Genomic DNA, 13,821 nt, shown 5'->3' on the forward strand with positions numbered 1-13,821 from the left:
CATATGACCCCAGCAGCTACTGCGAAACGTCAGATAGTACGCAGGGGGTGTGAACAGCTCCCAGATTCTCCTGCACCCTTTGAAAAAACAATTAAGGATAATGGACCACATCCGCCCTGGTGCAGCTCCCAACACGACCCCGTCTGACACCTAGAAAAATAATCACTCCACTGTCAAAACAAAAACCGCAAACAGCTGTTCCCTCCCTTCCTCTCTTTCTTCCCATCCCATCTTAAGTGCCTTGCTCTCCTACCCTCTCAGGACCCTCTCAGGTCGAGGGGAAGCCCCCTCCCTCACTTCTCAACATATCCGGGGGATCATGTAGGGACCCCCCCCCCCCTCCATCCTTTACATAGCCTACATACTCTCATCTATTGATCGATCTATATATATATATATATATATATATATATATATATATATATATATATATATATATATATATATATATATATATATATATATATATATATATATATCTACACACAGGATTAACTCTATGACAAACACCCATACATATTCATCTACTCTTCTTCTCCTCTTCACCATTCCTCTCCTCTTCTCTTCCTCTCCCCACATACCCCAAATACAACCACCACATAGTCTCCTACCCTGACCCCAAAATAACCCCAAGTCAAAGGCCCCGCGTAACTGCACACCAGACGTCGACACGTGTCATACATCCGGGGTATCCCCCATATACCTTGAGGACTACATACCAGGCCTTCACGTGAGCAGGGGGGCTTAATGAGCTCAGCTGCTCAGGTGCCGCAGACGGTCGTAGTCCTCAACCACACTAATCACTCTCACTCTCTCTCCCACACTCTCACTCACTCTCCCACACTCTCACTCACTCTCCCACACTCTCAACCACTCTACAATTTCATTGACTGAAATTTGCATATATTTTACGTACAAAAGACGACTTTATATAAATAGTTATGGTGTCACCATTCTGCTACCAAATGAAAACGTCAGAAAACGTTTGTGTTTGCTGGGACGTGGATCAAGTATGTGATTCTTGAGCAGTGGATCAAGTATGTGATAGTAGAGCAGTAGATTAAATATATGATAGTAGAGAACTGAATCAAGTATGTGATTGTAGACCAGTGAATCTTGAATGGGATAATAGAACAGTGGATCAAATGTGATTGTAGAACAGTGGATCAATTACTTGATGGTATAGCAATGGATCAAGTATTTGATGGTAGAGCAGTGAATCAAGTATGTGATAGAGCAGTGATAAATAATTTGATGGTATTGCAGTGGATAAAGTATGTGATTGTTGTGTTGTGATAAATTATGTGATGGTAGAGCAGTGGATCAAGTATGTAATGGTAGAGAAGTGGATCAGTTATTTGATGGTAGAGCAGTGAATCAAGAATGTGATAGTAGAGCAATGATAAATTATTTGATGGTAGAGCAGTGGATCAATTATGTGATGGTCGAGCAGTGGATCAAGTATATGATGGTAGAGGAGTGGATCAAGTATGTGATTGTAGAACAGTGGATTAATTATAAGAGTAGAGAAGTAAATCAAGAATGTGATGGTAGAACAGTCGATCAATTATTTGATGGTTGAGCATTGAATAAATTATATGACGGTAGAGCAGTGAATATAATGTGATGGTAGAGCAGTGAATAAAATATTTTATGGTAGAGTAGTGAATCAACTATGTGATGGTAGACCAGTAAATCAATTATATGATGGTAGGGCAGTGATCCACTACCCTACCATCATGTTTGTGATGGTGGAGCAGTGGATAAATTACTAGATGGTCGAGCAGTGAATCAAGTATGTGATGGTAGACCAGTGAATCAAGAATGTGATATTAGAGCAGTGAATCAAGTATATGATGGTAGATCAGTGACACTGTATTTGATGGTAGAGCAGTGGATCATATATGAGATGATAGAGCAGTGAATCAAGAATGTGATAGTAGAGCAGTGATAAATTATTTGATGGTAGAGCAGTGGATCAATTATGTGATGGTCGAGCAGTGAATCAATTACATAATGGAAGAGCAGTGAATCAAGTACATAATGGAAGAGCAGTGAATCAAGTATGTGGTTGAAGAGCAGTGGATTAATTATGTGATAGTAGAGAAGTTAATCAATATGTGATGGTAGACTAGTGAATCAAGAATGTGATAATAGAGCAGTGAATCAAGTATGTAATGGAAGAGCAGTGACAATTTATTTGATGGTAGAGCAATGATAAATTATTTGATGGTACAGCAGTAGATCAAGTATGTGATGGTTGAGCAGTGGATCAATTATTTGATGGAAGAGTATTGAATCAGGTATATGATAGTAGACCAGTGAATCAAGTATGTGATGGTAAAGCAGTCTATGAAGTATATGATGGTGGAGCAGTGGATCAATTACTTCATGGTAGAACAGTGAATCACGTATATGATTGTAGAGCAGTAATACAATTAAATGATTGTAGAGCAGTGAATCTATTAAATGATTGTAGAGCAGTGAATCAAGTATGTGATATTAGAGCAGTGGATCAATTATTTGATGGTTGAACAGTGAATCAAGTATATGGTTGTAGAGTAGTGAATCAAGTATATGATGATAGAGCAGTGGATCAAGTATGTGATTGTAGAGCAGTGGATTAAGTATGTGATGGTAGAGAAGTGGATCAAGTATGTGATAGTAGAGCAGTGCATCATTTATCGGATGGTAAAGCAGTCGTTGAAGTAAGTGATGTTAGAGTAGTGGATCAAGTATTAAATGGTTGAGCAGTGGATCGAGTATGTGACGGTAGAACAGTGGAACAAGTATGTGGTGGTGGAGCAGTGGATCAAGTATGTCATGGTAGAGCAGTGGATAATGTATGTGATGGTAGAGCAGTGTATCAAGTTTGTTATAGTAGAGCATTGGATCAAGTATGTGAGGGTACCTCATGCCATGCTTCTTCTTCCACTAGGATTTCCTTCTCCTCATCTATCTCTTGCCTATTTATTGCCTTCGTTTCCTCTCCTCATCACAATTAACTTGAGAATAATCCAGGACGGACCGAAACGTCGTCGTCCCTTCACTTTCTAGTGTGTGGTTTGGTCAACATATTTCAGCCACGTTATTGTGACTCCTCGTCTGGATATGGATGCCACACAAAAGGTCTTTCCCTGTTTAATTTCTTCGATGCTCTACCTTCCTTTAAACAGCCTTTTAACGCCTTTGAGTCTTCCCTTCTTGCCGCCAAGCGTCAAAAGAACCAGCTCGGGTTTCTTAAAGACTGTCTTGTGGAGCAAGTTCTACCTCTTTCCTTATCTCACTTTCACCTGTTCAACAGCTCGGGTTTTTCTTTTCCTGAACATACCACCTTCTTCTTCAAAAACTTATTCGTGCCACCTCCTTGCAATTTGAAGATGCTTTTCTAATAGTACGTCAACATCAATCTTTTCTGTCTTCTCTTCCCAGTGATCTATGCAATATCCTATTTCCCATTACATTTGACACTGCTCACCACTCCTCTTCCCACCACTCCTCTATACTACACAACAAACTTCCGCACCTGATTTCTGTGGGAAAACCCTAGCAGGCATTAATTTATTTTTATTCTATTTTTTGTTACTTGAATATTGTTTTGTTATGGTTCTTAGTGGACTGTATATTTTGAATCAGCCTGCCAGACCTTATCTGCACAAAGTTGGAGGGACAATTATAGCTTATACCACTATCAGTGGATACAGGATGAACTACAAATTGTTTGCCTTTTGTAAAATATTAATTATACCACATATGGTGGCCTAATCTACAATATTAATATTACTACAGATATCTACTGTATTAAAAATGTGTAAAGTCTTAGCTGAGTGGTTGATATAGCCGATTAGGCTGGATATGTTGTTCAACATCTGTTTAGGGTGTGGCACATATACTTCAGGGTGCCACTTAATGGCAGCTAACTCAGTGGCACTTTGTTCAGCTGGGCAGTAATAAACTTCACTGTTTGTGTACCAGCTCAGCTTCTTATCTTCAAATCACAAGCTTACCTGCCGAATGTATAACATTAGTGATGGCACATTAACAAATAAAGCACAGGTGTGATATGAAATATTTGCGTAGTGTAATGCTGAGTAAACTCACTTTATTTGGGGTTTTAATCCCACAGTATAACCACCAGATCTATCTAAAACAGTAAATGGCCAAATACATGAAATAGATACTTGGTAAGACAGATACTCAGGTATTTCTATTATTGTAGAGGTTGCTGTGGCTGGATCACTGCTGGGCAGTCTATTTCAGGTCTTTGCAGTGCCGTGTAAGCGTCCTTCAAGGAGACATTCTACTCCTTTCCTCTGTGTTTACAAGTGTACATGACTGGCTCCCTGCTCCCAGAGCTGGCGTCCCAACAACGTTTTTGCTGGTTCTATTTATGTGTTAAGCAATAGGGAGTAAAGCTATATTCCTTGTGTACTAAATTAAATTCAGTCTTAGTGAATACTATTTTATTTAGTTTAAACACTAGACTGAAGTTTTGAAAGAAATGAGAGTTAATATTTTCCGTGTTGGGTGATGACGTCACGGAACACACATTCTCTTTTTTTCTTTAAAGGGTAACTTATGATGACATGTTTGTTTCCGACAATTTCCAACAGTCCTTGGGCTAAATACTCTCTCTCTCTCTGACTGTGTTACCAACCTTTCATCTTCCCCTCTTTCTAGGCACCAGCAAGAACTTCTCTGACTTGGTCTTTCTTTTGCTACTTACCTTGGCTGTGGCATTGACCTCATTAGTTCCTTTGACAAGTTTGTCAGTTCTAACTCTAGTACTCTTTCGGACCTGTCTGCCTTTAGATGAGCCCTTATCCCCGTTCTTGACAGCTTGTTTTCTAAAAATCACCACCTTCCTCGTTGTGCCCAGTTTGCCCTTGCATCCCTGAAATCTAACAACTCTATTCTTATCCTTCCTTCCGACAAAGGCAATTCGGTGTATGTCCTTGACCGTGAGGACTACCTCCAGAAAGCAGATGTCTTGCTCTCTGACTCCCGCACATATGCCCTTCTGACTTCTAACCCTTTGGATCACCTTAAAACTTCCTTCAACCGCAAACTAAGACAGCACTCTAGTCTTTGTCTTCCTGACTTTGATCTCATTAAACGTTTCCATGTCATCTGCCTTTCTGCCCTTCTCTTCCTTATTTTTTTGGTCTACCTAAGACTCATAAACCTAGTGTTCCTCTTCGTCCTATCATTTCATCACGGGGCTCTGTCGGTTATACTCTTGCCTCCTAGTTTGCTAAAACTCTGACGCCTTACCTTAGCACTTTTTCTCCTGCCCACCTTCGTCACTCTCAGGACTTCATAGAAAGACTGCGCCTATAGTCCTCCTGTAAGATGCTTAGTCTTGATGTCGACTCTCTGTTCACTAATGTTCTCCTCGATGACAGCCTCTCTTTCCTTAGAGGGCGACTGAGGGTCTTCTTCCTCTCCCGCTTCCCACTGGCGTTTTCCTTGAACTCATTAGACTCTGTGTTGACTCTAACTCTTTCTCTTTCAACGGTAAATATTACACTCAAACTTTCGGTGTCGGTATGGGTTCCTCTCTCCCCTGTTCTTGCTAATTTCTACATGGAATACTTCGAAACTGTTCTTCCTTCTATTGATGCTCGTCCCTCTCTCTGGCTTAGCTATGTTGATGACATTTTTCCTTTATGGCTTCATGACCTTAGTCTTTTCCAGCCATTCTTCTCCTCTCTTAACAATCTGGTTCCTTCCATACATTTCAAAGTTGAATGGGAATCTAATTCCCTCCTTCCTTTTCTTGTCGTTCACGTTCACAGCTCTGTGTCCGGGTTCTCTTTCTCTATCTACCGCAAACCCATGCATAGTGTCATGTGCATTTGCTTCCTTTTCTACCATCCTCCTTCTGTTAAGAAAAGTGTCCTCGTCTCTCTCTCTCTTTTCCTCCGTGCTTTACGCATCAGCGACCCTCAGTTTCTTGATTTTGAAATTGCCTTTATCTACAATTCATTCTCTCGCCTTGGTTACCCTATGCATTTTATTAACTGTGCCTATTCAGAAGCTAAACGAACTTTCTTTCATCCTAAACCTGCTTTCAACACTATTAGCACTGTGCTCTGCCTTCCCTTCATATCTGAACTCAAAACTTTTACTAATTCCTGTCGTCCTCTTGACATAAAGCTCGCCTTTCGATAAACTAACACACTTCGTAGTAATCTAGTTCACACTGCTCCTCCTGCTTTTAATGCCGCTGGTGTCTACTCTATTTCCTGTTTGTCTTGTCCTCTCCAATACTTTGGTGAAACTGGCCGTACACTTAATGACAGACTTAAAGAACTCAAAAGAAGTGTTAAGTCTGCAGACACAAACAATGTTCTCTTCCGTCATGTTAGGGATTCTAATCATTCTATTGATTGGTCTTCCTCCAAAACAATCTTTCCTGCCTCTACTCTACACAGACGCCGTCTTGTTGAATCGGCTCTAATACACAATGTACCCAACATGAACTTGAGTCCTGGCTTTGTTGCTGTTGACTCTTCCTTTTCACAGTATATACGCAAATACTCTAAACTTTCTAACAAACGTAACCTAACATTACCCCTTCCCTTACCCTTATCTTTCCGTTTATCTTTCTTTCTTTCTTTTTCTTTCCATTGTTTTCTCTTACGATCCCTTTTTTATTCCTATTACTATTCCCTGTATTACACCTTGCTTTTTCTTCCTCTTAGTTTTCCTTCTCCTCACCTCTCTCTTGCCTATTTATTGCCTTCGCCTCCTTCCCTCATCTTACGGGCTCACCATAGCCCGTGCTACTTGGACACTTCGTTCTCAGTTGCTAAATCTGAAACAACAACTTCCCTCATCACAATCGACTTACGAATGGTCCAGGACAGACCGAAACATCATCGTCCCTTCAATTAATCCACCGTCAGTGGATCAAGTATGTGGTGGTGGAGCAGTGGATCAATTATGTGATGATAGTGAAGTGGATCAAGTATGTGGTGGTGGAGAAGTGGATCAATTATGTGATGATAGTGAAGTGGATCAAGTATGTGGTGGTGGAGAAGTGGATCAATTATGTGATGATAGTGAAGTGGATCAAGTATATGGTGGTGGAGAAGTGGATCAATTATGTGATGATAGTGAAGTGGATCAAGTATGTGGTGGTGGAAAAGTGGATCAAAGATGTCATGGTAAAGCAGTGTATCAACTATGTAATGGAAGAGCAATAGATCAAGTATGTAAGTTTGTGATGGTAGATCAGTGGATCAATTATGTAATTGCAGAACAATGGATCAAGTATGTCATGATAGAGCAGTGGATCATTTATACGATGATAGAGCAGTGGACCATTTATACGATGGTAGAGCAGTGTATCAAGTGTTTAATGCCTGAGCATCGGATCAAGAATGTGGTGGTAGAGCAATAGAGGGGAAGGAGAGAGGGGGAGATGGAGATGTGGAGGGGGAGAGGGGGAGGAAGAGGGGGGGGGGAAGACGCGTGAAAGGGATGGAAAATGGGGGAAGAAAGTTTAGATAGTAAGAGAGGAGAAGACGGTATCATCTCAAATGGTATCCTGGTTAACACGAACGAGTATCCTTGCAGGGAACTGTGGTTTACCTGGACGAGTAGAGTATCTTCCTGGAAACTGTGGTTTACCTGGAGGAGTAGAGTATCCTGCCGTTCCTGTAGAGTCGTATGAACTTGTTGGGCGTAGTGATGAGGTGGACGTAGCTCTGCTTGCCATTGTAGATGAAGGTGTCGGGCTTCCACAGCTTGTCCAGCACCGCCAGGGACAGTGTGAAAGCCTCGTCCAGGTGCGAGAACGCCAGGCGCTCGTCCACCCACGACTGCCTGAAGTAGCAGTCCATGGAGTAGGTCTGTGGGAGGTGGAGGAGCACATGGAGTAGGTGTGTGGGAGGTGGAGGAGCACGTGGAGTATTTCTGTGGGAGGTGGAAGAGCACATGGAGTAGGTCTGTGGGAGGTGGAGGAGCACATGGAGTAGGTGTGTGGGAGGTGGAGGAGCACGTGGAGTAGGTGTGTGGGAGGTGGAGGAGCACGTGGAGTATTTCTGTGGGAGGTGGAAGAGCACATGGAGTAGGTGTGTGGGAGGTGGAGGAGCACGTGGAGTATTTCTGTGGGAGGTGGAAGAGCACATGGAGTAGGTCTGTGGGAGGTGGAGGAGCACATGGAGTAGATCTGTGGGAGGTGGAGGAGCACATGGAGTAGATCTGTGGGAGGTGGAGGAGCACATGGAGTAGGTCTGTGGGAGTGGAAGAGCACATGGAATAGATCTGTGGGAGGTGGAGGAGCACGTGGAGTATTTCTGTGGGAGGTGGAAGAGCACATGGAGTAGGTCTGTGGGAGGTGGAGGAGCACATGGAGTAGATCTGTGGGAGGTGGAGGAGTACATGGAGTAGGTCTGTGGGAGGTGGAGGAGCACATGGAGTAGGTCTGTGGGAGTGGAGGAGAACATGGAATAGGTCTGTGGGAGGTGGATCAGATTCCAGGTGTGTGGAATCTGATAGAGAGGGAGGTCTGAACTGGGTGAGAGGGAGGTCTGAACTGGGTTATAGGGAGGTCTGAACTGGGTGAGAGGGAGTTCTGAACTGAGTGAGAGGGAGGTCTGTACGGGGTGAGAGGGAGGTCTGTACGGGGTGAGAGGGAGGTCTGTACGGGGTGAGAGGGAGGTCTGTACGGGGAGTGAGGGAGGTCTGTACGGGGAGTGAGGGAGGTCTGTACGTGATGAGAGGGAGGTCTGTACGGGGTGAGAGATTGGTCTGAACTGGGTGAGAGGGAGGTCTGAACTGGGTGATAGGGAGGTCTGAACTGGGTGAGAGGGAGGTCTGAACTGGGTGAGAGGGAGGTCTGAACTGGGTGAGAGGGAGGTCTGTACGGGGAGAGAGGGAGGTCTGTACGGGGTAAGAGGGAGGTCTGAACTGGGTGAGAGGGAGGTCTGAACTGGGTGAGAGGGAGGTCTGTACGGGGAGTGAGGGAGGTCTGTACGGGGAGTGAGGGAGGTCTGTACGGGGTGAGAGGGAGGTCTGTACGGGGTGAGAGATAGGTCTGAACTGGGTGAGAGGGAGGTCTGAACTGGGTGATAGGGAGGTCTGAACTGGGTGATAGGGAGGTCTGAACTGGGTGAGAGGGAGGTCTGAACTGGGTGAGAGGGAGGTCTGTACGGGGAGAGAGGGAGGTCTGAACTGGGTGAGAGGGAGGTCTGAGCTGGGTGAGAGGGAGGTCTGTACGGGGTGAGAGGGAGGTCTGTACGGGGTGAGAGGGAGGTCTGTACGGGGAGAGAGGGAGGTCTGTTCGGGAGGTCTGTACGGGGAGAGAGGGAGGTCTGTACGGGGAGAGAGGGAGGTCTGAACTGGGTGAGAGGGAGGTCTGGACGGGGTGAGAGGGAGGACTGTATGGGGAGAAAGGGAGGTCTGTACAGGGTGAGAGGGAGGTTTGTACTGGCTAAGAGGGAGGTCTGTACGGGTTGAGAAGGCGTTCTGTACGGGCTGAGAGGGAGGTCTGTACGGGCTGAGAGGGAGATCTGTACGGGCTGAGAGGGAGGTCTGTGTCGGAAACTTCCGACACCCAAATACTAACCCCTAGTACAATAGGATAAATTTATTGTGCTAGGAAATCACATTTACTAACATAACTAATAAGTAGCCTAGTACAGCCATATTTTCACTAATATCATTGCCGTTATTGCATCAGCTGCCCGGCTTCTATGAGAATAAATTATGTATATATATTAATCGAGTTAAACCCAGTCTAACCTTATTGAATTTATTAAGGAATATAGATTGGAAATTGATTTAATTCAATTAAGCAAATAATATATCCGTTTATCGGGAAAGTTTTCCACAGCTATGATCAGCTTAATCAGAATAAACAAAAGTCATGAACTAAATTTCACCTACGTATATCTGTATTTCATCTAACGTCACATAATTTTAATTATAAACACAGCGGAAAACCGTCTGTTAATACTTAGAGTATGTTATTATGACGTAAATTAACGTGGGCAATGTTTCAATCAAGTAGGAAATCAGAATAAAATATTGTGAATTATATGCCAAGTTTACACCAACCGGCGCCAGGTGGTGCACTGATCACTTACAAAGAGACTTGGCTAGAGGAGAAGCCATGTTTGATTAGTGTCACTAAGTTGGCTATCAACATCGTCTGTTATATGGATCATCCGAGTATTATCGGACCTCAGACTATGTTACCAGCTTCATCTTTATTGAGTACACCGCGTTCGGTGAGCTAAGTATCCCATAATTATCTTGTTATTGCCTTAATATTGTTTTTGTTTGGGTGTCCTTACCATTACGCTGAATGAAGATAAAAAAATACCAGTAAGTGAGTTTTCCATATCAAGACAACTCCCTGTTCATGGTATATTTGTGCAAACACAATTATGTAGAAATTACATAATATTAATTTTGCAGCGTGGAGTTATCTACTAGAGAAGCGTATCCCATTCTGGAGAATCACGTGTCTGCCGAGACAACGCAGACAAACAGGATTAGCCGGGTTACAGAGAGCTGTCTGACGTATTGTACGTTCACAATTAGACAGCTAAGATATTAATTTCAATAATAACAAGGCAGTTAGTGTTCTAATGTAACGGGGGCAAGCCTTTAACCTCACTTACTGGTTAAAGGCTGGTCGTTATTAAGTAAAATATATACGGAAACCAGAGTTCTACTGTGTACCCTTCAGTTCACCTCCTCAAGATCCAAACGTTTGACCGTTTAGATATCACGGCTCGAGGACACTGTACCCTTCTATGCTACACTGCAACCTCTGAATTATGCCGCCACCACCTACTATTCCCCTGAGTAATTCCCCCAAGTGACAGTAGAGCAGGATACCGTCAATTAGGTATAAAACCCCGAAAAATGGATCCCCAGTTATTCGTAAAGGAGGGATAAGATTTATGTTAGTGTGGATATGAATTCAAAGTACAAAGGGATTATCTGTGAAATTAAATAAATGCTTGCAGGCTTGCAGAGGATGCTTAGTCTCAAGCATGGGGATTGAACCCATCAACCGAAAGTATAAAAATACACGGAGGAAAATTCCACTTAACACCATAATATTATAAACAAAATTTATTAAATCAAAGGTTAACTATGAAAATAATGACAAAATTCATACGGCCTGTCTGAACACTTCCTAATATGAATATCTTCCTAACTGAGGCAATAACTACAGAAAAATGATGTGGATTCTACGCTGTAATTTAACCAGAACACAGAACATTTTCCTTAAATACCACAGGCAGACCAATTGTTCAGTCTTGCCCCTCTGAGAGATGTTGACTCCAGGATGTCCTTAACACACACTGACCTTCTACTGTCCTCTTAATTAAGCTCCGACTGACCTAGGCAAAGTTGCCAAATTAATCTTTGAAAAAGATTACTAACTAAAATCCAATGTTTGTCACTGAAGGTGACTTATAATTTCCAAAACAAATGCGAATAGTCTAGATACGAGAGCCAGGCTAATTAAAATATTCAGTAGCACTTGTATTTCACTAATTTACATGATTTAACAACCAAGTTGATAGGTAACTACTTTCCAGTGATCTGCCTCAAGTCAAATGCTTCTTTGCTAACATACAAGACGTATGCATTAATCGCAGTTGTCGTTAATTTTAGCATAAGAACTTAACCCCGATTGATAATTTCTACTAATTATGTAATACATTTAATTATTCTCCAAGTTTGATGACACAGGCGGCGGATGGCGCCACCGTTTTATACATTATGAGCTCACCTCCCTCGGGGCGATGACCCTCCCTAACCAGTCAGGTCATTACCAACTCACTACCAACTTTCAGTGTTAAATCTATGGTCTTTCTATATTAAAAGTCCCATTGTAACAGTGGGACTGATACAATGGGACCATCTATGGTCTTAGGGCCATCGATGCTGGGTATCTGTGGTCTTTCTATATTAACAGTCCCACTGTTAATTTAATTTTAAGAAAGTCATATTCTTTAATTCTTATAGGAAGTATGCATCTCAGTTAAGTAAAGCGGTCGAGGATTCCTTCAGAAACTGGCTAGTGCAGTGCATGCTCCTTCATTAATTGGTTTTATTTAAAACGTTTCTCAGAGTTAACTAATATAATTTATTGTAAATTTAGACAATTCCGATTTTTGTTGTTGTTGTCTTCACTTTAATTACGACGGTGGGTCGCGTATAACAAGAGAGAAAAGGTCTTCATTCGTTGGGGGCTTAGTCAGCGACACTTGGCTACCCAGCACATGCCACCACTTGTGATAACAACTAGATGATGTACGGATCCTTATGGCTCATAAAAATTCTTTTAAAAACTTGGCTTAATTCTGGGCACAGGACTAGAAGAATGGAAGATTTTTCAAGTTAACCTTTTTTTAAGCACTGGTTGTGATTTTTGTTATGAAGATGCGAGGTGTTAATATTTCGCATGGAATGGACGACTGATCATATAGTTATAGAAATTTGTGAAGATGATTGTGGGTCATGGATACACCATAGTGTCGACCCAGTCTCACCCTACCCCTCCCATGCCTACTTACCCCAGCCACAGCCTATCCCCTCCCAACCCTTGCCTGTATTCCCACCCCAACCTCAAACCACACCCACTTACACACCCAAGCCTCAACTCACCCCCACCTGCCCACCCCAGGCTCAAACCACCCCATTTTCCTCCTAACCCCTGCCTGTATTCCCACCTCAGCCTCATGGTCTGTAGGTCTATAGAAAGGTCTATTTATGGTCTATAGAAAGACCATAGATGCTGGGTAGCCAAGTGTCGCTGATTAAGTCCCCAACGAATGAAGTTCTTTTCTCTCTTGTTATACGGGACCCACCATCGTAATTAACGCGAAGTCAACGAAAAAAATGGCACTTGTCCAAGTTTACAACAAATGAAGTTAGTTAACTCTGCGAAACGTTTTAAATAAAACCAATTAATGAAGGAGCACGTACTGCACTAGCTAATTTCTGAAGGAATCCTCGGCTGCTTTACTTAACTGAGATGAGTACTTCCTATAAGAATTAAAGAATATAACTTAAATAAAAATTAAATTAACAGTGGTTTTTCTTAGCCCGATTGAGCTCATCCAGTGTGAAGGGGGCATTAGTGTCAGAGACTTCTTCACATGCTGTAAGGATTCTGTGCCACCTTTCTTCCTCTAGTCCGGTCTGTACTGCTAATACATCTGGTGGAAGTTGATTGCTGGCTGCTCTCTCTGCAAACCTGGTTGCCAGTACTTCGGCTTCCTGTTGAGGATCCTTGGGGTGTGGAGCTTTAGGTGTTTTATTCCCTTTGGCCCGGTGAATTTTCTGCCACATCTCTCCGAGAGGGGTGTGTTCATTCAGGTGTGAACACCATTCCAGCCACTTTTGTTCTTTTATTTGTCTGGTCTCTCGATGTACATGTTCCTTGACCTCACAAAGTAAGATCCTGTTGCGGTCACTTGGCTGCTTTTTGTATAGCTTTCTTGTTCTATTGAGTCTATGGTTGAGTTCTTTGACACGTTCACAATAGTACCAATGATCTTTATGGTGTCCGGTGGACTGTTTTTTCAGTGGGATTGAGTGGTTGGCTGCACTTTGAATCGCTTTGAGAAATTCTTGTTCTGCCTGATTAATGTCTTCGGGAAGATCATAGTTTCTTTGCCACACTGAAATGAGGTTTTGAAATCGGTCCCAGTTTGCTAAAGCAAAGTTCCAGGCTTCAGATGGAGGCGGAGGTGGGGTGGGTAGGTCTAACTGAAGATCAATTTGGACCCCATAGTGGTCGCTGGTGAGTGTGGGCTCAACTGACCATGTTGCTGCATCTCT

At 42.8% G+C, this 13,821-nt stretch overlaps 1 protein-coding gene across 1 annotated transcript in view; it reads right to left on the reverse strand.

Annotated features, from left to right (window-relative positions):
• LOC123772747 (gamma-aminobutyric acid receptor alpha-like) overlaps positions 1-13,821 on the reverse strand; it is a 204,458-nt gene that overhangs the window by 179,275 nt on the left and 11,362 nt on the right. The window contains exon 3 of the mRNA XM_069303704.1: positions 7,639-7,859. Coding sequence (XP_069159805.1) covers positions 7,639-7,859 — 221 coding nt within the window. The remainder of the gene's footprint in view (positions 1-7,638; positions 7,860-13,821) is intronic.

This window comes from Procambarus clarkii, chromosome 50 (assembly GCF_040958095.1).
Source record: "Procambarus clarkii isolate CNS0578487 chromosome 50, FALCON_Pclarkii_2.0, whole genome shotgun sequence".
NCBI classification, from domain to species: domain Eukaryota; kingdom Metazoa; phylum Arthropoda; class Malacostraca; order Decapoda; family Cambaridae; genus Procambarus; species Procambarus clarkii.